This window comes from Embiotoca jacksoni, unplaced genomic scaffold, assembly GCF_022577435.1.
Source record: "Embiotoca jacksoni isolate LCO1_2020_lvr unplaced genomic scaffold, fEmbJac1.0.p SCAF_18, whole genome shotgun sequence".
Lineage (NCBI taxonomy): Eukaryota > Metazoa > Chordata > Actinopteri > Embiotocidae > Embiotoca > Embiotoca jacksoni.
The window spans coordinates 1,113,967-1,140,275 of record NW_027185318.1 but is presented as its reverse complement, the minus strand read 5'-3'; the positions used below and the strand labels follow the sequence as shown (position 1 = coordinate 1,140,275).

The window sequence follows — 26,309 nt, the reverse complement described above, 5'->3', positions numbered from 1 at the left end:
TTTCCAAACTCGGGGTGGGACCTCCCAAGTGGTCACAGGAAAACTCTGAGGGGTCACCAGATGATTAAAGAGATAAAGGAAAAATCTGGGACAAAAGACATTTTATTTTGTCTCACTGTCCTCCACTTTTTATTTTTTGTTTTCTTTCATCTCCAATCAAATATCGAGCTCCACCACGCCCCCAGATAGAAGACTGAACTACCAACTTAGTCATGTGCATAGACTGTAAAAGAATATGGCTCAGTGTGGGTGGCTCCGACCATCGCTATCTTGGCAGTGCCGTATTCTGGCTAACTCCCAGCTAATCTAAAAATGGGCAAAGAGGTGATACACAGGTGGATCTGGGCTAAATGAAGCTGGTAAGGCAACGTGGAGAAACTTTAAAAAAAATCCTCTGTCCTTTTGGGATTGATCAGTTATAGTGTTCTCATCTCTGGAGGGATGTGGAACACCTACTGACAGATGTTCTTTCATCATTAAGGGCTTGTTTATTGAAACATCACATCCCACAAAGTATGAAGTCATGTATCCTGTTCCATTGAAAAACCAATCACATCAATAAAAATGTCCTGTTCCACACTGCTTCAAAGGAAAGACATACAGCATGGCACAAACTTAAGAAACAACTTTCATCGGTCCTCCATGAAATCAAGCTTTTGTGTATTTACAAGCTCTTACACAAGAGGACACACATGACATCTTCCCAATATTGTCACACTTCATTTTCGACGCATACTAGATCACTTTGACATGCAGCTGCATTTGGATGCCTTATGTCTTCAGTGAGAAATGCTAACTAGAGTGACTGTGTTGCCATGAGACACTCAATTTCTGCATCATTTAGCTTTAATACTGTAAGACCTCGCTGGGCTGGAACCACTGGAAAATTCAGCTGAAATAAGTATAGGCTCTAATAGGAGCAGATGGATCATGTCAAAAGCTGAGATTACTTATTCCAATAAAATATTTCACAGCTGCCTGGGAGCCTTTAAACAGCTTTCAAAAGGGAGGAGATAGCATGGACAGTAAACTGAGTTTATCTGGTTATAGACCAACAGCTCAGATGAACTGTTGATATAAAGGAGGTTGATTTTCACCTTACACTGCCCGCCTCTAACACTCAACATGTTCACAATGATCCCCTCGATGAGTTTCACCCCAGTAGCCCCCCAGTCACAACAACAAAACATCTGAGACCCCCCCACACACACACATCTCTCGATAAATACACCATCACAGCTCACTCTGCAGAAAAGGTCAGATATTTTGCAAGCATCGGTGCAGCCTTTTATGGGATCGGCAGAAGAATCAAAACACTTGTTGGCCTTCAACCAGTGATCTCCACAGCTGTGCTCTCCATGTGTTGCTTCCTGCAACAGAGAGCAGAGCTGTAAACCGGGTGGAGGACTTTCACAGACTTGCGTTGCAAAATAACAAGAATCTTCTGCCATGCTGCATAGCGGCTCTGTGTTAAATTAATATTGTAGACAGAGAAAAATTGCTTTCCACCACTCGCTAAATGCCAATATCTGCATGCAGAGAACCCAATGGTGGCGCTAGAGGAAAAGTCAGGGCACCACCAAAGTCACAAAGATTCATCCTCTGGGCACCACAAATGTCAGTACCAAATTTTATGGCAATCCATCCTGTAGTTGTTGAAATAATTCCCTCTGGAACAAAGTGGTGCATTGACTAACATGCCGACACGATACTTGGCAATACAAGGTCCTTCTGTAAGACGCAGGGCTGACCAATCCATGGCCTCTAACGCTGAACCAACTTCTATACGAAATGGTGGAGAGACCAGGGTCTATCTATTTGGGATTTTAGACAATGTGGGCAGTGTCAAAAGATCCACTGAAGGAGATTAAATGGGATTTTATCTATAAAACACTGCATAGTTTCTTGCTCAGTTTCCCGTCTGGGGGACATTTTGTGACAGCTAACAGGGCAAACGAGGACACGTTTTAAGAGTAATAATTCACAACCAGAGCTCCTTTTTTTTTTTTACAAGGTCAGCTGGAGAACTGTTGGCTCTCCTATTCCCGCATTCAAAGGGGAGGACTGCTGCGCTGTTGCTTTTGGCATTTCAGCCAGTGGAAACCTACTGTCTATGCACTGACTGAATATTTGCCCTTTGAGGAGTCAAACCCCCTTCAAGTTCAAAAGGACTTCATTCCTTCTGCAGGTTTTGGTTGGTAATTCAAGAATTGAAGCTGTTCCGTCCATAATGTGTGGTTGCTTTAGGGTGAAGCAATTTATATACATTAGTGGGGCTCTCTTTGGAGACATTAAAGCGAAGCTGAGATTCTGAGCTGAGATGCAATAAGATGTGACAGTACAGTTTACAGGAAGCTCAGAATTTACTGTAGATTGATACTTGGGAGGTTGAAGTGTCACACAGTCTAAACATTGCTTCAAAGTCTTGTTTTGTACAGCGATAGAATTCAGACGGGAACATTTAGGAATTATATTAAAAAAAAAACATGAAATCAGAACAGACTCTTGGCTTGTAGCAAAAGGCCATTCAATGAATAGCTTGCTTATAATTGGTCTTCAAAAACTCACATTGGTCGACTTCTTTCTTTTTCCCACCGTTAAAAACTTCAGTATGAATGGTATGTAATTCATCTGATGGAACCCATCCAATCAGCTGACCCAAGTGATACCCATGTGACAGCATGTGACCTGTAGTGTTTTTGAGCAAGGTAAAGCTAAGGTTTTAACTATTCAGCTTCGTGTTCCCCAACACGGGGGTCAGGCCCCTCCAAAGGGTCACAAGATAAGTGTGAGAGGTCATGCAATTGAATAAAAAGTAAGAAAATAAATGTTCTAGATGCAAATCTACATTATGTTTCTTTTGGCATTTCTCTTATCTTTGGATTCTTTCACCCCATTGAGCCTTGAACAATAACATAAGAGAAACCATATGAGTCGCTGGCAGAAAAATGTGTCTTTGGTGTAAATGAAACTCAGACATCTGAAACATGACAATGTGTCTCAGCTGCTGTTTTCTAAAGGCTGAAAACTTTCAGAACCATCAATTTAATCTTTAACAATGCTTTCTTTTAACAAAAGTGTTTTTATTTATACATTTATAACTTTAATATTATCGCTTTCAAATAAATACAGAAAATGGAAATTAGCTACCGAAGGTTAAGTACCTTATAATGGTACTTAGGTACTGTTCCTGGGAAGTATATTGATTTATACTCGACCACAGCAACTACCTTATATCCCGCTGTCAATATTTTTTTTATTATTGAATGACTGAATGATTTTGTAGCTAGCTATTTCCTAGTTTCTTTCTCTGCGCCATGCAAAGCCAGCAGCTGTAGCTTCGTATTTCCCATACAGACAAAAGAGTGATATGAAAAGAACGTTTTTCCATATATGTTGAACTGCTCTTTTAATGAGGCTTCCAGAGCCTGACTGTCCACCCTGTAAATGATGATGTCACATTAACGAAGATTGTATTTGTTTTTGCCTTCGCTTGCCAGAAGGATGTTTCATGATTGTGTTTTCTATGTAATGATTAATGTACCATTCAGCAGGTTTTCATTTAAAAAAAAAATGTTCCACATGTTTCTACCTTCCACTACTACTCTCCATTATTTAGCTGTCATCTCACAAATTCTCATGCTAGTGCTTTCATAGCGCTCCTAAAAGTCCACATAAAACTTTTCAATCACTTATGATGAATTTTCCACACCAGACTCATTCATCTCATTTGCTGCCCAGTGTCCATGCATGGTTTCATTCTGTGATGGTGTTAAATGCCCATAAAACGACCTGATTAGAAGCATAAAATTAGTTATAAATTGTTGAACAAAGATAGAAGATAAATGTCCCGCAGTGTTCTTTAAAGTTATACTCGGTTACGAAGGCTCTGCAGTAAATTAGAAACTGGTGAAATGCTGTGTTGAGTTTTGCTTCCTTTGAACCTGAAGTCTTTTCACGTGCCAAAGCCAATATCACAGGTCTGCTGCTATACTGAAAACGTGCAAGAAGTCTTTGGACAGTTTGAGAGCCACTAACCTTCTAGGACAGCAAATTCAGCCAAACACTACCTTACATATTTAATACATTTATTGACCATATGGTCAGAGTTTGGTATTGTTATCTTCTTGCGAAGAGATCGATATCATTCTGTTTGTTCAATATGAAGCTACAGTGAGCCTGCAGTTAGCCTAGCTTAGCATAAGTACTGGAAACCAGGCAAAATGGTGCTGTTGGAAAGTAACAGAGAAAGTAAATACATATTTCCCAAAATGTCAAACAATTTTTTTCAAGTTTGAAGAGCTGCTTTGTCTGCAGTTTTTGTGAGGAGACAACTGGAGGTACAACAGGAGTTGGTTAAAATCAACAATCACAGACACTGAAGCAGCCCACTTGAAACTCTTACCACAAAGTGAACACAGATGCACGGCATCAACAAACTCAAAGAAATCAGCAGACGGAAACCAGACAGGGTTACATGATGGTATCAGGCATCACTGAGGACCGGTTTTTTTTTGTTGAGAGGTTGTAAGGAATCACGGTATGATTGGGTTGTTGTGGTGGGAAAAGAAAAGCAGGAGGGGGAACTAAAGGGCCTCAGTGTTGCCTCGGATAATGTTGAGCTGAATGTTGAGATGTTGTACGAACAGCGTATCACTTCTAACAGGTGTGAACATATTTCCACAACAACACTAGCTGTGAACACTGTAAAGGAAAGCTTTAAAGTGTTCACTGGGACCACAGCTGTGGCTTTTGTTGTGTCCTCCCACAGAACCAAGTCCTCCTAAAAGGACATTTACACAGCGACACTGTTTTCAACATTTGTTGTCATGTAGCTCTGTTCTGTAGGTGAAGTGCTTTTACACTGAAGCCTGTCTCCTTTATGACTAACATGTAGCAGCTGTTCACACACACATACTGAGCCTTTTAACAATTCCTTTTCCCATGAAATATTAACGTCTATAAAAAGGTATTTTCCAGGAGTGAGTCATAATCTGATTGTGCACATTAGGATCTCAGGGTATGAAATTAAAAAGGTTTTCCAGAGAAGGAGTTTTTCCATGTCTGCTCGTTGTGTGTGATCTCGACCTCGATAGCTCATCCCCAGTCGTTATCGCTGGAATTTGTGCAGAACTTCTCCTCAGACATGCTTTCCTTTCATCACAATAAACAGATATGGCGTCAGTGATTCCTTACCTCATGCTGCTCTTATTTCCCCATTCGGCATGCTCGATGGGTGGAAATCTTTGAGTTTTTCCAGTCCTGGTATTGGGCCAATTGCATTGTTTCCTCATGGATGTCTACACATAATCATTTCAACCTGATAGGATAAAAGCCAAGTGGTTGCATGTAAAAGTCTGTGAAGTGGTTCGTATGCTGGAAACTGTTTTCACACTCCCTCTTTTTTTCCTGCTTGTTGCCCCGACACAAAGTGACTTTCTGGACGACTCAAAATATCTTAAGCTGTCAAAATAAATAAAGGTTTAAATTTCAAAGCATATTTCTCAATGCCTTAATGTAGAGATGAACAGGTTTTGTCACTCAAGATCAAATAAACTCTGTTTCATCTTGAGGAATTTTGAGTTTCAACAGCAGCTTTGGATCTGAGCTTGGCACATTTTTACCACCAAAAGCTATTTCTGTAAACACAACGAACTGCACAGATAAAAGCTCAAATCCGCTGTCAAAGACCGAAATGATTGGAAACTTGAGACAAACGCTACATTTTCAGTAGTTTTATTGAAAAATGCCTCTTCTGTTTCAGAAATAAATAAGAAAATAAGGCTGTGTGGAATTCACAAAAATGTGCAGTTACTTAAAACATGAGAAAAGCAATCCTATATCCATAGTCTTGCAACCAAATCCAAACTGCATTGATAGAAAACAACTATATTCTGACCTAGAAATCCTCAGTAAATATACAACACAATCATGCAATTCCACCTTTGGTAACAAAACAAAATAAAAGAATGAATTTGGTTTGTAACAATAAATCAAATTATCATTGGGTTTGCAGGCCTTACAAAACATCACAATAGACACGTCTTTGGGGATAAAATTAATTGTCCTTTTTTTTTTTTTTTTTTTTTACCAATGGAGTGTCTGATACAGCTTTACATACTGAGATTTGACAAAAAAAAAAACAACAACATGGGTCGTGTGAAAGTGTTCAAAAGCATACACACTGTACTTCTTTGGACAAACTTTCTGCTGTTTTTCACATGATTAGTGCATTACACATTGGAGTCGAATAAACACTTGCAGTTATATTACAAGCAGACACTTTAGGGAAACACTTAGCAAGCACACAGGTTTGTAACGTAGGTTTGTAATCATCTTGCTAAACTTTCTCATGTCAAAAAAAAATATATGTTCAATATAGCCAGGGGTATCAAACCCATATAAGCACTAGTTTTTCTGAATATCACTTCGTCCTCACCTAAGTGATCACAGAAGTTATTTCAATAGTACATTTCTGAGAGCTCTTGGTTGTAGCTATGATGCTAGTGTTTCTGTATTGTCTTGCGGTAGTGATCTCTTTCCTCGCTGGTTTCGTGTGTAACCGGGTGATTGTATTGTCTCAAACTCTTCAGCTGGCTCCACAGGTATAGACTCTACCTCAGGTTCAGGCTGGTAGTGGTTGGCTAGAAAAATATTGGGGACGGCCAATCAAAAAAAGGGTTGCCTTGATAACTTTTCACATGCACAATTTAAATTATATTGCACTATGGACTTTCCAAAAAATGCCCTGTGTCAAACTATTGCTTGTTAAAGCACCAAAAAACGTACGTTTCAAATGCTGTGATGACATTAAGAATAAAAACCGATCAAGGTATTGAATAATAAGATGTAGTAAAATAACCAGCTGATACTACAAAAGGCACATGGAAAAGGAGAGCGACATTTAGCACTGATGATTAAAAGTACAAATGAAACATGCTTCAGTCTGGACCATAGCTGTATAAGTCACGTAGGCGTCGTAAACAGAGGTTATGCTGGTGGTAAGTAAGCAGAGGGTTATGAGGCAGAAGCTCAATACAGATGTTAACTTGATTTTTAGTGAAATGTCCTGGTTCATACAATCATTTACAAAGCAAAAAATTAGTTTTATTTACAGACATCACCTCCACATTAACATTGCTTTCAGTTATGAAATCCTCTTTGTTAGTAGTTGTTTTGTGGTGGTATTTGTACATGCTCCTTCCTTCGTAGAAATGCTCAGTCTCTGTTTTCTATTTCCCAACGATTTGTGGTTCAAGATGCAAACAGGCCAGCAGGTTGCCATCACTGTAGCTTGTAGCTGTGAGATGATGTTAGTGCCAGTCCGCTCCTTTCTGTTTGTTTGTTTTTTTTGGCTTGCGTAATGTTTGTTTTTAATGTTCAATAATTATGTCCATGGTTGGTGATTATCCTTACATGCCCCATAGCAAATGGGCAAACATCTCAGAAACAGGACTTCAAAGTGTAAGCGGCACAGATGACTTAGAGCGTTTACTATGCCAAACCTGAAAATAGTTCAAAGAGAATGTGAGTTTTCTCTGTGGAACAAAGCAATAAGCATCTTATTTGATGAAAAGTAAGTCATCACACACCACATGCTTTCAAAATTGGACATCAAATGTATAGAGATATGGAAATGTAGTAGTTCTAATTTGGCTAAACCCTTTACCTCACAGCCGTTGTCATATCTTGGCTTAGCAATGGTGACTCAGCCTAAGTGGCAACCCACCATGAAGTCACCATTTGGTTTGCAAACTACTGTTTTGATGCCTCGAGTCCATCGGCGATTGCCGTCTAGGTTTTTATTTTTTTTAATTTTTATATTTGGACGAGCTGAGGAGGAGTGAGGAGTGATTCTGACTGATAACCAGAGGACACTACGCCCGTCCACTGATATCGAAAAAACCTGACTGCACCCCCAGACGGTTCAATCAAACCAGGCTTGCCCCCCAACATACCTCAGGCCACTTAACATATTCAGGCTTTAAGATAAAACCTTACGACATTATAGAGAGGAACCCAATAATTCACGAGTGACAGCTGATAGGAAAAAACTCCCTTTTAACAGGAAGAAACTGCAGACAGAACCAGGATCAGAGGTGAGTGGACATCGCAACTAGTTGTAATCTTCAACTCTGTGACTTCATGGACCCATAAATCTCCCACTGTTATTTTTTTAAACTGTATTATGTTCAGTGCCAGAACAAAACGCTCCACAGGGAACAAAGGGGGGCTGGTCTTAAAGCAGCACTGTGGAACACCTACATTCATATCTCCATACATTATCAAGTAGTGCAATGAGTTGCAAATGTAATTAGTGTGCATACACTTAGTCTTTTCCCTAATGTATTACCATGCAGGACCTAGATAGTATTGAGCGTACCTGTGTATCCTTGTCCATTGTAAGGAATGCCAACACACTGAGAAGAGTCGCAGTATCCAGCGGGTCCTGGTGGTCCTCTCACCCCCGGAGTACCCTGACGACCTGGAGGGCCACGAGCCCCAGCGGAGCCAGAAGGACCTGGGGATCCCGTTCTTGACTCTCCTGGTGGCCCTGCACATTGGAGAGAAAAAGTGAGTGAGGCCAGTTTGAAGTGAGTCTCTCAAGCTCAGCACAAAAACTCACTGACATCAGCTGTTAACCTTCTGTCAAAAAGCAGGGGGGACACCAAGCTGCAGCACTGTAATTTTGATTTTTCAATGGCTCAATTAAAAAGCTTGACCAAGTTAAAAAAAAAAAAAAAAAAAAAAAAAAAAAAAAAAGAGATGCAGTCTGGGTCTGTGCAGAGTTACCCCGGGCCCCATCTGTCTAGACAGCAACAACTCAGACTGGAATTTTCCCCCGCTCTTTTTCTCTCCCTTAAGTGAGCCCATGTGTTGTCAATGAAGCCACCAAAGAAAGCTCATTGTACAAGAATCCAATTCTCCCACACACACACATACACATATATACACACACACTAAATTGAGTCATCAATGTCGACTTCCTCCCACTGGTCCTTAGTTGTTTCTCACTTCATTCACAGAAACAGACATGTCAGTGTTTGGAGTTGTAGGGTCGAAATCAACAGGAGGTTCCTGTTGTTTTGCAATCACTTCCCCGGGGACAGGAAATATGCTGAAATGCTTCTCAGAAAAAACTATTAGATATCATTTACAACTGAGGAAAGACTGAGAGCTTTTCAAACAAACAGATTAGCCTAATAGCATATTTAAGCAGTTGTTTCTAGAACTGCATCATGGCCCTGAGTAAAGGCAGACTGAAGGCTTCCTAAACTCTAGACACAGAAATTCTCTGCTTAATAATGACTGTAAATACCTTCCATTTACCCTATAACATTTCAAATGTGTTTGGATAAGTTTAATGTACACATGATATAAATCCTTCAGAGAGGAAAGAATTGGGACATGTTTGGGATCCCTCCAAAAAAAATGTGTGCAGTGCAGCTGCAGAAACGAAGTTGCCTGGGACACATGCACTGAAGGTAAATTTCAGCCTCTGGCTGGAATGTGTCAATTTAATTGGACTAATGGGAACACTGTGTGTCCCAGAAAAGTGCACTAAAAAGGTGAAAGAGCTGTCAGTGAAACTGTGTTTTAGTATGAGGATAAAGTTGTAAAATCAAACAGTGGGAGACCTGCAGTCTGTCTGCAGCTGAACAATGTTCCGCAGAAAGCCTTCCTGTGGTTCTTGTGTTCTTTGCCTCATTATGATGGAGGATTTAACTAAAACTGGATATTTCACCCAAGAAAAGGGAGAATAAGAAAACTGCATTACCTGGTGGCCCATTTGGTCCTCTTTGTCCTCTGATACCAGTTCCTTGAGATCCTCTTTCTCCTTTCTCTCCTGCCAAACCTACATTAACCAGACAAAAGACCAGAAATCCCTTTCACACCAATAAAGTGAGTTTTTGGAGAAAAAAAATTCCCACATCTGTAAACGAGTGAAAATGTAAAGGGATTTTATGAATCACATGTAGACTTCACAAGGTAACACATTTATGTTGTTGTCCACTGTAGTCCATGCTGGACCAACACTGCAGTCTACACAGTTGATATCGCCATGATGTGAATTATTTTACCGCTCACAATTTGCTTATTATTTCCTCGCTTGCTGCTGTGTAACACTATCAAACATTTAGGAGATGAAGAGAAATAAAGCACCTCTTTCTCCCTGATTTCCAGGTAAACCTGGGTTTCCAGGGAAACCACTTCGACCAGGTTGTCCAGGCTCTCCACGGGATCCCTGGTTTCCAGGGGGGCCAGGAGGACCGGCTGGCCCTGGACTGTTGCTACGATATCCAGAAGGAATCTGGTTGAGCATCATGTCAATTCTGCTCATCTGACCTGCAAACGAAGATCAAAATCAGATGGATTTGGATCAGATGTGCATCTTGAAAATAACCAGATTCCTTGAGGGTTAAGAAATGTTGTGCTTACTGTTCACAAGCTGCTCACAAACTTGTCTGGCAATGGAGCGCATCATGTTCTGGGATGCAAAGTCTCCCTGGAACACAAAGACATTTTTATGGTGAGAATGCATTTTTCATGGCTGATATATGATAGATGGTGTGTACAAATTTCATGAGAACATCACAACCCACCCTCTCTCCTTTCTCTCCTTTAAGGCCAACAGCTCCCTGTTGACAAGAAGAACAACGTTAGAACAAGCAACATCCACGTCCTCGACGTCCATCCCCAAATAGTGTCATTGGACCAGATCTCTGTGCCTTGTTATTCAGTACATACTGGGTTTCCTGTATCTCCTGGTTTCCCTGGTTTCCCAGTAATTCCGGGTACACCTGGATTTCCAGGGCTTCCCTGAAAAAAAGAGAAATCACAGAAAAAAGTGGTGTTTACTTTGAATTACTGCACAGTAAACCTAATTGCAACACTTAACTCTTGCTCCCTGTTACTGGTTGCATAACAGGCTTCAAGTTTAGGAGCTATGCTTTAACATCTGCAGTGTAGGGGCATGTGGCACAAGCTGCCAAGAACACTAAAAGTAGATGGAAACACACAACAGCAATACAGACAGGATGCAAACACACACACACACACACACACACACACACACACACACACACACACACACACACACACACACACACACACACACACACACACACACACACAGAGAGAGCATCACCATCAGGCACTGGTAATGGCTCTTGGAGCACTCAGGATGGTATAGCCCCATCTGAATTCAATGCTGGCAGGTCGCCTGTTGGCATGATGGCTTGATTAAATAGATTCAGACTTCTCCAAACCGCAAAAAAAGAAAATGAGGTGCATGCACCATTCTCATAACAGTAGAGGAGCCTCGAGACAACAGTCTGCTTTTTATGTGCTGTTCCAGCAGAGTGCAACTGGGGAGCCAGAGGTGTAATTGTTGCAGATATGTCAGGAAATAAAGTACACACCAAAGAATATTTATTTGGCTCATTTCTGCGCAACACAAACACATACACACTCACCATAGGCCCTGATGGGCCTCTGGGCCCAGATGGTCCCTCCTTTCCTGGTGGCCCCTAAGTAGAAGCAACATACAATCACACACGGGTTACAACACACTGGGGACTCTACACATGCAATACATCAGTGTCATAACTTTATATTAGTTTCAGCTTTGAGTGTGTCGTTCTAAATGATGTTGATATGTAGTGGCTCCATTATTCTGGCTGATGCAACTGAGAACATGCAGTGCAACAACAACACTGTACTACTTCTGTGTAGTAAAGAGGGAGATGACGTCTAAAACAAAACATGTGCTCAAGTAAGCTTTGGATCCATTTATAGGCTTTGAACATGCTTTGTATACTATGCAGGCCTGGAGGTAGATCTTACCCGCACTCCGCTCGGTCCAACAGGGCCCAGAGGACCACGTGGCCCAGGAGGACCCTGGGAAAAAAGCAGACGCAGTTAATCAGAAGCTAATGATCAAGAACAGGACATTTATGTAGCTCCCTGATGCCTCTGCCGCCTTCGAATTTACAGAAAGAATCCTGCAGTTTCCCACTTATTTAGCCAAAGATAATATATCATCTTGCTTGTAAAAACTGGAAAATATTCTCTCTTCTTTCTTGACTTATGATGTCTTCTAGAAAAGTGCATATCCAGTTCTGTTATAACAAGCTGTCAATAAGAATCACAGAATGGGACTTTCTCCCATGTCTGAGTTTGCTTATTCAGAGGCCAGAATAACCAGCGGTGATGTTCTCTCCAGTTGAATGGTGGGAGTTGGCTGAATGACCTCAGCCGGATAAGTGAAGGGATGTTCGGCCAAGAGATGGCTATGTAATACCAGCCCACTTAAAATCAGCCTTCCACCAAAACATTCCCACATAATGTAAAATGCGTCTTGCTGAACTTCAAATCTGCTTCTGACAGTGATATCAACAATCTAAAGGACCTCAAAGAACTTTGAAGTGTGGCGGTTATATAATGGTAAATGTGGTTTTATTTGACTTTCATTTTGGTCCACAACGTCCCTAGGATGACTTCTACTGTTAGTGAAAGAGGCTCAAACTTCAGACAGACTAAGTCTTCACCACGTCAAAAGCATCTATGCTGGAGAAGAACATGTTCCATTCCCTATTTCCCCTTCGGTAACATGAGTCCACACTTCATAATAATTTAACTTCATCACTCGTCTTCTACCATTTGTCAATCAACGGGCTGATTTGCGTATGTGGGACTCCCTGAGGATGGCACAGTCAACCTCCCACTCTGAGTGTGGTTTCAATCTGGCCATGTGGACTAAATTCAGGCTCCAGTAGCAACGCTGCTCTCTATGGATAGTCTCCTGTTTCCTGCTCATAAACCACAAATGAGAGAGGAGTGCTTACTTGCAGGCCTGCCAGACCTGGGTCTCCAGGATCTCCCTTTGGTCCCGGGCGACCCTGAAGGTGGTGGAGGAGGAGGAAGAGAGAGAATTGCGGTCAGCTTTAATCTTTTGTTTTATCCTTTTAGTCTGTGATTGTGATTGATTGCATGTTTTGACAAGAACATCTGCAGGTAAGAAAATAATGGAGCACTCTGGCTGGCTGGAAATAGAGGGGAGAGGGAGGGGTTTTGATGTTGGTTATAAATCCTACTCACTGGTGGATATATGCATCGGAGAATATATCAGCTATTGTACAACTTTCACACAAACTGCACTTTAATATCAGCACCAGTTGAAGGACAATATACTGTTAGTGTTTGTCAAATACATTAGAATCGTTTTACCACTGACGGTATTTCTCTATAGTGTAGATGAACTCACAGGTTCTCCAGGTAGAGAAAGTCCGTTGGGGCCTTGTGGACCTGGTGGTCCCATAGCGCCTGGGAGTCCTGACTCACCGCGTGGACCCATTGCACCCTACAGCATCATCCAAACACACAAGATGTTACAAAGCAACACTCATTAGAAAATCATTCCAAAGACAACTCTAATCAGACATTTACCTGCACAGATAGAGACAGTGAACATTAACAGTTTTGGCAAATGGACCTTTAAAGTACTTGACATGGGGCCCCTTTAAATTCAGTTGTGGAGAAATATAATTGAATTCACATGTGTGCAATTTGTTAGCAGAGCAGCAATAGCTTCTGAAATACCACGGCACCGTGAAGCCGACCTTCATTATCTGGCAATTTATTGCAATTCATAAAGTCAGCAAGCTTCATTGGCTGTAAATTATGTCTGATCATTTGTTTAATACTTAACCCACCGTAAAAAAAAAAAAAAAAAAAAAACTAACAGTTTGCAGCATGCTTAAAGTGATGTCAAGGTTAACTCACAGCGACGCCATGTTCTCCTCTATCTCCTCGAGGTCCTTTTGTACCTGGGCTGCCCTGGAAAAGTGAAGAGCCAGAAGCAGAGTGAGTGTAACAACAGGAGCAGATTCCAAAAGCCCTAAAACCCTGAGCTGTAAGAACCCTCGCTGGGGCTTAGCGAGGCTACCAAGCACACATATTCCAGACTTCTCCTCAAGACTTTTTCACTGTTGTTTTTCCGACAGGCATTTATCTTTTGACACTTCTCCCCGAGCCCACATTTCTTTGCATGCCACTGGTCTCATCTTCAACTGCTCTTTCCAGGGGGAAAAGAAAAACACTGCCTCAGCCTAGTTTGGTTTAATCTATAGCAGACAGCAGAGAACAGTATGGCTTTATCATCATCATCTTCTAAACATATATGACTTCTGGGAAAATAATTTGATGAGGTGAAGACACACAGAGGAAGAGGAAATGAAGACATTCAAGAGGGGACGTTGTTTTTACCGAAGGTCCAGGAGGACCCTGGGGGCCGATGCTGTCCTGTGTGCATGTGCAAGAGTGGGGAAGCGATGGACACTTGGCCTCATCTCTCTGAAAAACAAAAAGACATAGATATATAATAATGTACACACACTTTAGAGAAGCATTATTATAGTCCATTTCACATCCACTGATAATTGAGACCACATCTTGACAATCTACAGCACACAACGGGTAAAAATGAAAATCCTTGATTGCCATTTTATGACCTGGCAAACTACGGCTCCAGAGTTTAAGAAGAAGAGACAGTTTAGAAAACCCAGCAAAGTTATGATGGAACGGTGGCTTAACTCAAATGTGACTGGATTTAGACTCGCTGTGGGGCTTTACGACTGAATGCTCAATGACAGCTGCAAGCTGGAAATGAGTTCCTGACATAATGAGTTATATAACACTACAATCATTGACACGATGTATTAATATCTGATGCAAATTACAGATGAATTACTTATAATTGGCTAAATGTGCATGCATCCGGTGTTTACCGTACTGTATCATAATAAATGTGATTTACTGTCTGCTCTGTGATCTGAAGCAGCACTTGTTTTCTTGTAATTGGGAGGTCATGCTGGCAACAGTGCAATTAGGACAATTACACAGGATACAAGGTTCTATTCAGTCCAGCTGAGCAACTTTCCTTTCAAACAGCAGCGCAGTTATCGGCCTTGTATTTCCCTTAATCACCACATACCAGCATACATGCACTCCAGGCTGTAAACCCACTTTATACAATCACAAACTCATTCTGAACAGCTGACAGGGGAACAGGGGCATTTCTCTAGTTTTTGGTAAAGAACATGGAAAATATCCCCTATTCTATATATAAATGAACCTTTGACTTGTTTATCAAATGATTGTACAATGACACGTCCTTACTGTGGCGGGCAGGTCGCAGCATTTGTCTCGGCTGATCCAGCTCAAGCTGCAGACAATATCGAACATCTGGAGCTGGAACTACACAACAGGAGAAGAGAAAAACATCGAAGGGAGTCACAAATCAGCTCCTATTCATCTTGAAAATGCATAACAAACAGACAACAATAGAAGCCTGGGAGAAATAGAACGATGCAGGCTTTCGTCCTTGCAGTACCCTCTGGGAGCAGTTAAAACTGAATTGTGCAGTTACGCACAAGAGGTTTTGGATATTCGCTCTTTGGAAAGCTGTGAGATGCTCTTCCACAGTTGTTTTTCCAAACCTGTTTTAACAAGTTTGAGTTCTTTTTTCACTTACTGTAGCAGACTGCCTCTTTCCAGACTTGACCATCTTGCCAAGCACTTCGTAGCCTTCCACTGTGATGTTGTTGGCCTCCTTGATGGGCTTCTCTGCCACCTCTTGGCAGTCCACGTTGAGCTTGACTTTCTCCGGAGAGATGCTGATGTGGAGCTGCAGGAGGGAGAGGATGGAAACACGGCACTATAAACCTCAAAAATACAAAATTCCCAAACTTGTTGCAACACAATTAGCTGGCAAACAGCAGAGAAGATTAGAGATTTTGAGAAATTAGGTTTGGTGTTCGTGTCTGTTGGAAGAGACATGAATGCCCTTCAAAAGAGAATGAAACGTCTTTTAGAAAGTGTAACCAGATGGCTGCGAACACACTGTTGATTGAAGCTGATGAAGACGCTGATGTTTTTCACATCATTTCTGGAGTTTAGAAATGTTTAGTCTTTTGAGAACCATGTTAATTATAGATTCGGATATTACCCCGGAGTGGTCACTGATTTGGCACGAGAGGGCTGTTTGATGCTTCTACAGATGAATGGACCATAAAAAAAAGAAATATACAACCGTTGGCATTTCCATGCAGCATTAATAGTAGTCGGTGATTATATAACAACACAGAATGACAAAGTGCCAGATTGTGAAGTTTCCTGTCAAGAGAACCCACTCCACATCTTGAAACAATATCATTTGTGGTGTGCCATCAAAAGTCTTACACTTTCCATACTTTGCCTGTCAGACAAGCTTTCTTTATGTCAGGGAAAGCAAACTACCATTTCTTTCTACAAAGCTATACGAACCACAGACGAGGCCATAGTTCTTGGTAACCAATCACAAAATTACAGTTGACTTCCTTGGCAACAGAAAAAACTATCTGGTGGACCGCAGAGAGAGAGAGAGAGAGAGAGAGAGAGGGGTGTCGTTTATCCCAGCCTCCTGGCACGGACATAACACGCCATGATGCTCTTGAGGGCCTACCAAAACATTTTTGGTTGGTATACTGGGATGGCAAATAATCAGCATCTACATATTACCTCACTGACCGAAAAGTAAATACAGTGAAAACACTTTAGTCATTGGAAAATAAGGCTTCAGGAAAATCGGCTTTCTAGTGACCACTGCTCTGCAGCAGAGTGTGTTGACAGACGAACAACTTTCATTCATCAAATGTTAACACGGTTTCACTGTTTCCCTGTATCAACACTCAACACAATCAGAGTACATCTGGTAAGATTTCAGGCTGATACCATCTCCGCTCCAACACACTGGACATATTTCCTTGATTTCTTTCAGATTCCATTTTATTGTTCTTGGCTCTGGCGACCTTTTTTTTTAAACCTTGAACTCTGAGAGACTCACAGCCTTAATTTTATTAATGTACTAATAAGCAGGTGTTAGTCTTTTCTGTAAAAATTCAAAAAAGATTGAGTTAGCTTTGGTTGGGAATAAAATGCCATCAATGCTCAGCGTAGATTCTCCATTACATAGGTGTTTTAATGCAAACAGTGTTGTGACTGGTGCTAAAATCCCCAACTGGGCTGATCATTTACATTTTATCTTTCCAAAGGGAAGGCTCGCATGTCTGATCGAGCTCATGCAAACAGACAAGGCACCATGGATTTCTTTGGTAATGGAAGTTAATAGATCATTTTCTGTATTTTTAGTGTGGATTTTCCATTCAGTAAATCCGGATCAGGGAAAGAAGACACATTTATGTCTCAAAGAAAGTCGTCACAAATGAAGAGTAGAAAGAGTCCAGTCAAAGGACAATTTGTCAAAGTGTCTATTAGGCCAACAAAGAACTGAGAGCCCTTTAGAGACTCCCCCACCCCCCGCCCCCAACCCCCCTGTCTTAATTAGTGTATGCATATATTGGCACGACATTTCCAACCAAATCTCTGAAAGGAAAGTTCAACAGGTTGGACGTAACAATAGCGTGTGTGTATCTGTCAGCATGGCAGCATACTATCACTGAATTTTCAATAGTTACAACAACTCACACCAACTTCTACCAGTGTCCCTCTGCACACAAACATCACTCACTATGACCTATGGAAAATGTCCTCGGTTAACAGGAAGGTTTTCTTGACAGACTCCCACCATTCAAACATGGGAGGGGATTCCCCAGTGGGATGGTGAGTGGTTAGCATCTGCTGAAGTCATGTGAGAACGTTCCCACATGCTAAACTAGTAGTAGCCCACGACCTCTTCCAACTGAGTGACTCTTTATTAACTAGCCTGAAGAAAAAAAAAGACATTTCTAGAAGCAATCTCTGAGCCGATACTGTGGCGCCAACACATGAAGTGAAATATGAGATCTAACAAATTATCAATTAACTCAGAAAATGAAAATAATGGTTTGTCGAAGCTCTAGTTGATTAATCTAAAGCTTCTCATCTGATTGTGCTTTGATTTTCATCACAATCTCAACAATACACCCAACGGCCATGTAAGACAAGACTCATCAGTGGTCACTCTGGTTTCAGAGTTCCCACACACACACACACACACTGAGGTCACTCTGTAATAGCCACAGACAAAGTGTTGGAAAACCACCAACAACATGTAAACACACACCACCACAGCAGTCAGCAGTGGCACTTACTCAGCAGACCAGCAAATAAGCAGCTAGGTAGACCGCTGCAGACTCGCCAAGCTCATGGAACAGCAACTGCTGCACCACAAACTAGCCATCCAGTGCACACTCAGACTCCAGTCTCCTCGATGGCCACAGACTGAGAGGACGCACATTAATACACTAACACGTGCATAGCCACACAAAGATCGGGCTGCTGTCCAACTAGACCAGCAGTGATGTAATTTACATCCAGTTCCGATCAAACATTTTCCACGGTCCAATTCGTTCATGAACTTACCCTACAATTAGTTGTGTAGATGCTAACTGGTCAAACTGAAAAGCCATTTACAGTACTCTCTGATCTCTGAGTCAATATATCCCTCTGTACTCTGTAATGTCAGGAAGTGGGCGAACTTTGATGTCGGATAAGACCCTCGTACATTGAAAAGGCCGTTCCCTTTGATTACCTTAGTAATTAGAAGAAAAGGAACTTGTGCACTAAATATGCAGCGCATTGTCCTCGAGTACAAACTCAAATTGAATTGGTCATGACATGGGAGACACTGGAGGCAGATGTTTGTCCTCCAGCGATAAATTCAGCATCTTAAGTTTTTGCAGGTTTGTATGAAAATATACTGCCCTTCATTGTTCTACTCTCTACATCCCACTGTGGTAAAAATTACAGAGGATCTTTTATTTTCGCTGTTGCGTCATGTTGGACGTGTCCACATTTCATATCGCTTTTTACCTCTCGCTGCAGCCCCGAGAGAGACTGCACAAATGCTGTTTATCTCAGGCATGTGGGCCGAATATAGTGGTTAAACCGCTGAAGAGAAACAAAGAGCTGGAGAAACAATACTACCACTGTAGGTGGATATTTTAAGAGGAGAGGTTTTGACAGATTATTTGAAGAGTAGCTGATGTTCATGAATCTTTCAATAAGCGCCAGCTACGGGAGTTCTAGCTTTATTTCTCGCATGAAAGACAGGCCAGATGGAGGCATGGATCGGTTTCAGAATTAAGAAAATGCTTCTTTAAGACAGTTATAAACATCTGGATTCAGCCTTTTAATTCTTTGTTTGCAAAGCTTGCATTATTCGGCCAGTAATTTGTATTCAACTGAAAAGTCCTACAGCTAACTCATCATGGGGATTACTACTCGTGATGTCATCAGAGTTGTAGTAACAGAAAGAAAAAATCCAATGTGGAGATGCTGTTGTGTGGAAATATATCACTCAGATAATGATCCATTCTGTGAACAAATAAATTGGGATATCTTGGTTGTTTCTAACATTTGGAGACTCTTTTTTTTTTAAAGTGTGTCCCCAACTTTCTGTCGGTGCAACATTAAATCACTGGAGAACTCCTTTCTGATTATTTAACAGAAAGATATGCAGACTTTAGAATCTACTCTTTGACTTACTTTTGGAAACCAACTCAAGCTGTAACCGAATAAAAACTACAGTTTGGAGCAGCCAGGTTTGGAATTTACTTTAACAACTATCAGGATATTCTGCAGTCCCGGTGTGGTCGGACCTCCACGAGTAACTGTAACAGCTTGCACATTATTCTCAGTCACTGAGGCATCAGAATTTCCCTCCAACTTCTCTTTAAACTTATTTATAGTCTTAACAAGCCATTAATCAAACTAACTGTCCATGCAGTAAATAAAACAACGCTTAATGTGAAATCCTAAAAAAAAAAAGGCTGAAAGACCATGTTGACAGCAGGATGATGCTCTGAGACTGATAGAGATCTTTTGACAGGTAACATGATACAGCAACATGGAACTGGCTGTTTGTAAGAACTTCACATTAAAAGGTAATTCAGACAAACTAAATGAGGTTGTTGAAGTCACAGAGAGGCATATGAAAGGATGTAAACACAATTTTTGTGAAAGGAAGTGAAACGAATGAATCAGCCCACAATGAATCACAACAGATCATCAGTCTTTCACATGAAAGCCGAAGTTTTACAACTCTCACTCCTGTATGTAGTGAACACAGGACTCCCCTCTTTAAGAACGGGGAGTGTGTTTACCTTGTGGAAGCTCCCGTGGAAAACCCGCTTCACTTGCTCCTCATTAAACGTGGCTCTCTGGATCTCTCCTCGGGTGTCCTTGTTGTAGAACGTGAGTGTTTTGCTGGAAGCTGAAAAGAGCAGAGCCTTTGATGAGTCCCTGACAGTGTGTTACGATGCAGTGGCACGCAAAGCAGACAGGACTATAGAGAACACATGCTTGGAGGGAGAAGGAAGGGATAAAGTGGAGGCTAGAAGGGATTAAGGCCATTCCTGTAATTATTTGCATGCATGTACCATGTGTGGAAATGCACATTTGGAAAAGAGACTTATTTAGAAAGAAAGCTGTCTTTGAAAGAATAAAAAGGCAAAACTAAAATCAAACTCAAAACGGTGGATTGAAGCCAGTCATATGTGTTTGTGATTATACTTCCACTTCCTTCATCGTATGTCAGACAGAAATCTGTGAAGTTTAGCTCTCTGTAAATATAGTGTATAGCTGTGTGTATGTTTGGTCCCTCCAGCTGAGGGCCGAGACATGAGAGGAGACTTACGGTTGACAGTGATCCCGACCTCGGGGTTGTTGTTTTTGTCGGCGATCTGCCAGATATCAAAAGGTTCAGAAGGTGTATCTGGCAGGAGGCGGATGAGCAGGATGATGGTGTAAGCCGGGGGAAGACCCTCCGGATGGATCTCCCTGTAAGTGTTAAAAATATACATCGCGGTGAGTCATGAGTGAGAACTGGGCCCTCGCTGCACGAGCAGTCAGATAATTCATTTTAAATCTTGAGGATCAAATGTGTCACACAGACTGCAGAACTGGTAAATGATTGCTTTGCCTAAATTGCTCACACATTGAAAGTATTTTCGGTCTCCTCTCATGTGAAGTGTTTCCATTTGTGTGAATTAAGTCAACGGCTGCACCCAATCACACTGTGGTCGCATTATAATAAACATATCAAAAAAGTTTGGATGCTCCAGAAGTTCTGACCACTTAAATGAAGCCCAATAAAGAGACAAAACTCTGGACGTTGGAGGACTCTCCTCCAACCTCTGGTCCAGGGAATCTTTAATTCTACGAACAATTTTTGTTTTGTTTCTGCCAGCACTGCATATTCAAGAAGCTCCAACAACAAACACGGCTGTGGGCTTATTGCCAAAAGGCACAAGGGAAACCATCCAGCCTGCTGAGGCTATTGAACATCATTGTGAATAATGACGGTAGGCTGGGCAGTATTATAGTACACTGGTGTGAAGGCTAATAGCCTGGGAAAGTGCACAAACTGAGACTCACACTCCCTCTCTTTTCACACAAATGCTGTTCAGCATACTTACTTGGTGGGCTGGTTGAGGAAGGAGTCCTTGTGCAGCCTGTAGGCGATGTAGCTGTTGAAGGAGCCCGGCTCCATGGACACGCCGTTCATGCCAGCGAATGTTCGGTCTGTGATGTTGAAAGCCTCCAGCATCCTGAAGCCTAGAAGGGGTGAACAGCGGGAGTCATGTCAAGACCATAGAAAAAGAAACATTGAAAGCTTCTATCTACATTATGGGATAATATCATGTTAGTAATGTCAACAAGCTCTCTGGGGATTAGCTCATGTGTATGGTGTATGGGGACGTTGTATGCTTACCAGGCGTGGTGAATCCATTGATGTAGATCAGAGGACAAGCTGAAACACAACAAGAAGTTACAAGGAGTTGGAAAAACAGATGAGAGTTTAAAGAATGCGATTCATGTCTCTTTATACATTTCCTCTGGCAGTAGATCAGTAGAAATGAACGTCAATGGCTGAGCTTCCTGTTACCTCTGCAGGTGCACTAATCAACCACTATAGAAACTAAAAAGTCAACGGTAATGTTTTCCTCTTGGCATACAGAAATACTAAACTATAAGAGCGGTTTAATAATATATGAGTCTCTGTCTTACTGGAAGTGGCTGTTTCACAGATGAAGGTGATCAGGTTGTCCTGGATTTTGGCGAAAGCGTCATAGTCGTCTACCACAAACACGTGTCTCTCGCTGGGCTTGCTCCCGATTATTCTCAACTCTGACATGTCCACGTCGGCCACGCCAACCACGAACATACTGTAGCCTGTAAGGACACACACACACACACACACACACACACACACACACACACACACACACACACACACACACACACACACACACATAATAAACAAAGACCATTGTTAAGCTTCCAAGTAAAAAACCCACAGGCAGTTCCATCACTAAGAGGATTATTACAACAGTTTATTAAATCAGCCACAAGCTTTGGCTCTGATGAAGGCAATCAAAGTATGTGAACAACCATTTCCACTGTTCCACTGCACATACAATGCAAACACAAACACACAGCGCAGTGATGAAGTCCACACATACCCGAATGCTGCAGTTTCTCTGCGCTCTTCTTGACATCGTCCTGGGAGCGTCCGTCCGTGACCACCACCAGCACCTTCGGGACGGTCCTCCTCATGCCGCTGTCGGAGGTGAATACCTTTTCATAGACGTGCTTCAAAGCAATGCCTGAATGAAAGTGAAGAGAAGAAGATCTGAACAATCCATCCTCTTCAGAGCACTTATTTCTCCAGCATGATTTTCTTTTTCCAGCGGTGTACCTGTCTTGGTGTTGCCACCTCTGTAGCGGACTGTCTGCAGAGCTGACAACGCGATTCCTTTGTCGTGGTAGGTGTTCAGTTTGAACTCAGTCTTGGCATCATCACTGTACTGCACAAATGAAACCTGCTCAAAGAGAACAAAACAGAATCAGAGGGTGACGATACCCAGACTAACAAATGTATGAAGACATGAGGTTTAAAAACAACTGACCTGCATGCCACCCGGGCTGATGATGTCGAAGGCTGCAGTCATGCTTGTAACAAACTGAATGACTTTGTTGAAGCTGTCATCTCCGATACTCCAGGAACCATCGATGAGGAAGACCAGGTCTGCCTTGGCACCTTTACACACTGCAGAACAGGTAAAACAGTGTTGATGGCAACTCTCAGCCGGTCCACAGAAGTTATCTCTTTTGCTAACAGGTTTTAAAGCTCTCCTCACCATCTAGCGCAGGGGGGACGGTCACTGGTGCGGGGGGAGTGGGCGGCTCGGTCGGCACCTCGGTGGGTTTGACCACTGCAATACAAAACAGCAGCATGAAATTGGAAAACAATATGCAAGTGAGAAAAATAAATTGTAGGCTCCGTTTACCAACAGGTTCAACTGTGTGAGACATTAAACTGGCACGGTGGACATTTTCTTACATGTCCTTTCCTTGATGCTGACTCCAGGTCCCTCCAGGTTGGGAGTCTGGGTGTACACGGTGGTGTTGTACAGAGTGTCGGGGGTCAGGCCATCAAAGCAGTAATTACTCTCTGAGCCTCTAACTGTGATCTCCTGAGCTCCGCTCTTAGAGGCTTGAGGAGAAGAAGGGAACAACAGAAGAGCATCCAGATTAAATAGATTCAGTGTGCTAATCTCACAAATTAAAAGTATAGTAATTCAGAAAGGTCATTTGTCATTGTCTCGTGTAACTGAGAATAGAACTTACTGTCAAAAGGATTGACTTTGAGTCTGTAGGATGTGGCTGCTCTGTGAGGGGCCCATCGGATGCAGAAAGAGTCATAGCCAACATTGTAAGTGTTCAGGTCTGTCACATTCAGGTACACTAGAAGAAAGCAAACGAGAGCATGATAAGTACGAGCAGTACAAGTCCACTTCAAAACCTATTTTACTATTCAACACAGGAACCATCCACTCAATTTAGCACACTTGTGCCTGTTAATCAACAAGTAATCAACTTACATGTGGTGCCTTGACCAGGCAGAGGCGCACTGATGCCTGTGTTGTACTGCGCCAGCACCTTCAGGTCATAGGTGGTTCCAGGTTTCAGGTTGTTCAACTGGTGGGTGGTCACATCTCCGACAAACACCTCCTGGGTGTCATCAGAGCCTGAAAAAGAGATCTCAGTATTATATAAGTGCCTGGAAGCAATGCAGTTGTCAGTGCAGTAAAAATAAGAATGTATTTTCTTCCGTTCATACCTTCAGGCTGGTAGATAAGTTTGTATCCGGTCACCCTGGAGGGGGCGGCGTCCCAGGACACCCTGAAGCGGGTGTACCACTCATCAGAAACACGGAGGTTCCTGGGGCCGAGCATACCCACTGCAAACGAGACAAGAGAGCACAGTCAGCAAAGTTCACTACAACGGCATGCAGGAGCTTTGAACTCCAGAGTTTCAGTGAGTGTTGTGATATGTCAGCAGGATAATGACTTTATTATAGTTCATTGCTCGTAATTACTTTTGAATTATGAAGAAATATCTGCGTGATCAGTGGGATGACAAATTCCACCACATTAAAGAGATTACAAGAAAAAACAATAAGACAATAAGCTGCCTCATGGAGCAGGGAAGCATTACAATATGTAATAATGTTTCTTTTGTTTGAAAGGAAAGATTATGCAAGAGACTGGGCAGCACAGCAAGTATGAGATCTGCCTGATCGGAGTACAGGCAGATCATAACTCTGGCAGAGGCTCTTCTTAAAAAGTCAAGAATGCCAATTATTCCATTTTTGCCAGCGTTCTACAATTCAGGAACCTAATCAATGGACTTGTCTGTTTGGATGTTTGCTCTCTGCTGATTGCATGTGTGTGTACAAAAGTTAATAATATCCTGAATATGCCTTTCCAAACGCTTGATTTGAAGCCTTTTCTGAATTAGTTCAAATGATACACACACACACACACACACACACGCACGCACGCACGCACACACACACACACACACACACGTGGTTGCAAAGACGGGGAATGTTTGTACCTGTGGTTCCATCTCCCTCCAGCTCTCCTCCTGGTCCATCACCATAGATGGCAGTCACTTTGATATTATAAGGCGTGTCAGGATCCAGGTTCTGCAGGACCACGTTGTTTCTGTTTCCTGGGACCGTAGTCTACGAGACATGAGACGTATCACGTTAAGAAAAGGATGAATGAAGGAACAAATTAAGGGCATATTTGGGTGAATAAGTTACATTTGCATGAATTCCTCTGATTAATGAGAGCTGGTTCATTCATCCAGGCCTACACAATGAGGACCGTTTATTAAAACTCTCACATGTGGAATTATGGACATGCTTACATATTCCTCGATGGGGTCTCCTGTGGTTTGGGCGTAGGTGATGCGGTATTGCACGACAGGACCTTCTGCATGTTCCCAGCTGACGGAGAGAGTGCTGGTGGTGGGGTCGTACACGCGCATGTTCCTCGGGCCACTTCGGGGCACTGAGCACAGAAACAGGAAAAAGTGTTTGTTTGTGCCGTTCGTTACAAACACAGCTGTATCTCACAGGTGTTGTCTTTGCATGTGATAAGAAATGAGGCTATCAGCAACTACTAATACGTACAGGTGAAGGTTTTTGATGCCTACATTACTTCGTCTCAGGTACTTACATGTCTTTCCAGCTTCGATGAGGGAAGGTCCTTCACCGTCACTGTACAGGGCAACAACTCCAACATTGTAATCGGTGTTTGGGAGCAGCTGCTGCAGCAGAGCCGTGGTGGTGGATCCTGGTATCACAATCTGTGCAGAGACACCAAACACGTCAGGACTCATCATCCTTAAAGAGTTTCAGTGCCTTTATATGTGTAAGATCTAACAAAGAACTTAACTTCTTTTTCCGTTTTAACAAAAAGCCATTGTGGCGTGATGGACAGAAATGATGCAGAGCAACACTTACACAAACAAGGACCTTTCCCCTCTCCGCTGACAGCTGCATGGACTGTACTCTACCTTCAAACCCTCCCTTTTACTCAACAGCCCTTTGCTGTCAGCACTGAGTAGGAGTCAAATATTCCTTTGATGTTCGGAGGTGTGGTGGTGGGAGGGGGGCAGTTGGACAGTGAAGACAGCTGATTACATTCGGGCTACCTCCACTCTCTCTCTCTCTTTGTCTTTGGGTTGCTTAGCTGGACAGAACAAGGCCAGAGCTCCTGGAGGGCTCTGGCCTGGTGATGACCTCTACGAGGGAGTGACGGAGGTGGAGAACATCTGAGCAGCAGCGTTTGGTGGCCGGGTGGTGTGTTGGACAGCTGGGTGTCTGCTCGCCATGTTTTCATCGCACGTGTAAATACAACAATGTCTTCTTATTCATTTATTTCTCTTTTGATTGTATCACTTGCTGTCTT

At 42.3% G+C, this 26,309-nt stretch overlaps 1 protein-coding gene across 6 annotated transcripts in view; it reads right to left on the bottom strand.

Moving 5' to 3' along the window:
- Positions 1-5,720: 5,720 nt before the first annotated feature.
- The window catches only part of col12a1a (collagen, type XII, alpha 1a), a 53,647-nt gene continuing 33,058 nt past the window's right edge, over positions 5,721-26,309 (bottom strand). For 5 of the 6 annotated variants that reach the window (XM_069151907.1, XM_069151908.1, XM_069151910.1 and 2 more), the window contains 31 exons: positions 25,575-25,704; positions 25,264-25,406; positions 24,946-25,075; positions 24,167-24,286; positions 23,928-24,074; positions 23,674-23,790; positions 23,387-23,539; positions 23,184-23,258; positions 22,953-23,092; positions 22,742-22,865; positions 22,506-22,649; positions 22,051-22,215; positions 21,755-21,793; positions 21,459-21,597; positions 20,678-20,820; positions 20,145-20,254; positions 15,536-15,688; positions 15,181-15,258; positions 14,269-14,355; positions 13,786-13,839; positions 13,268-13,363; positions 12,849-12,902; positions 11,848-11,901; positions 11,478-11,531; positions 10,750-10,821; positions 10,605-10,640; positions 10,441-10,507; positions 10,165-10,347; positions 9,779-9,856; positions 8,384-8,554; positions 5,721-6,644 (listed from right to left, as the gene is read on the bottom strand). In XM_069151907.1, coding sequence (XP_069008008.1) covers positions 6,496-6,644; positions 8,384-8,554; positions 9,779-9,856; positions 10,165-10,347; positions 10,441-10,507; positions 10,605-10,640; positions 10,750-10,821; positions 11,478-11,531; positions 11,848-11,901; positions 12,849-12,902; positions 13,268-13,363; positions 13,786-13,839; positions 14,269-14,355; positions 15,181-15,258; positions 15,536-15,688; positions 20,145-20,254; positions 20,678-20,820; positions 21,459-21,597; positions 21,755-21,793; positions 22,051-22,215; positions 22,506-22,649; positions 22,742-22,865; positions 22,953-23,092; positions 23,184-23,258; positions 23,387-23,539; positions 23,674-23,790; positions 23,928-24,074; positions 24,167-24,286; positions 24,946-25,075; positions 25,264-25,406; positions 25,575-25,704 — 3,405 coding nt within the window. In that variant the 3' untranslated portion in view covers positions 5,721-6,495. Of the gene's footprint in view, positions 7,506-8,383; positions 8,555-9,778; positions 9,857-10,164; positions 10,348-10,440; positions 10,508-10,604; positions 10,641-10,749; positions 10,822-11,477; positions 11,532-11,847; positions 11,902-12,848; positions 12,903-13,267; positions 13,364-13,785; positions 13,840-14,268; positions 14,356-15,180; positions 15,259-15,535; positions 15,689-20,144; positions 20,255-20,677; positions 20,821-21,458; positions 21,598-21,754; positions 21,794-22,050; positions 22,216-22,505; positions 22,650-22,741; positions 22,866-22,952; positions 23,093-23,183; positions 23,259-23,386; positions 23,540-23,673; positions 23,791-23,927; positions 24,075-24,166; positions 24,287-24,945; positions 25,076-25,263; positions 25,407-25,574; positions 25,705-26,309 lie in introns of all 6 variants that reach the window. The other variant, XM_069151909.1, reaches the window with a different exon arrangement.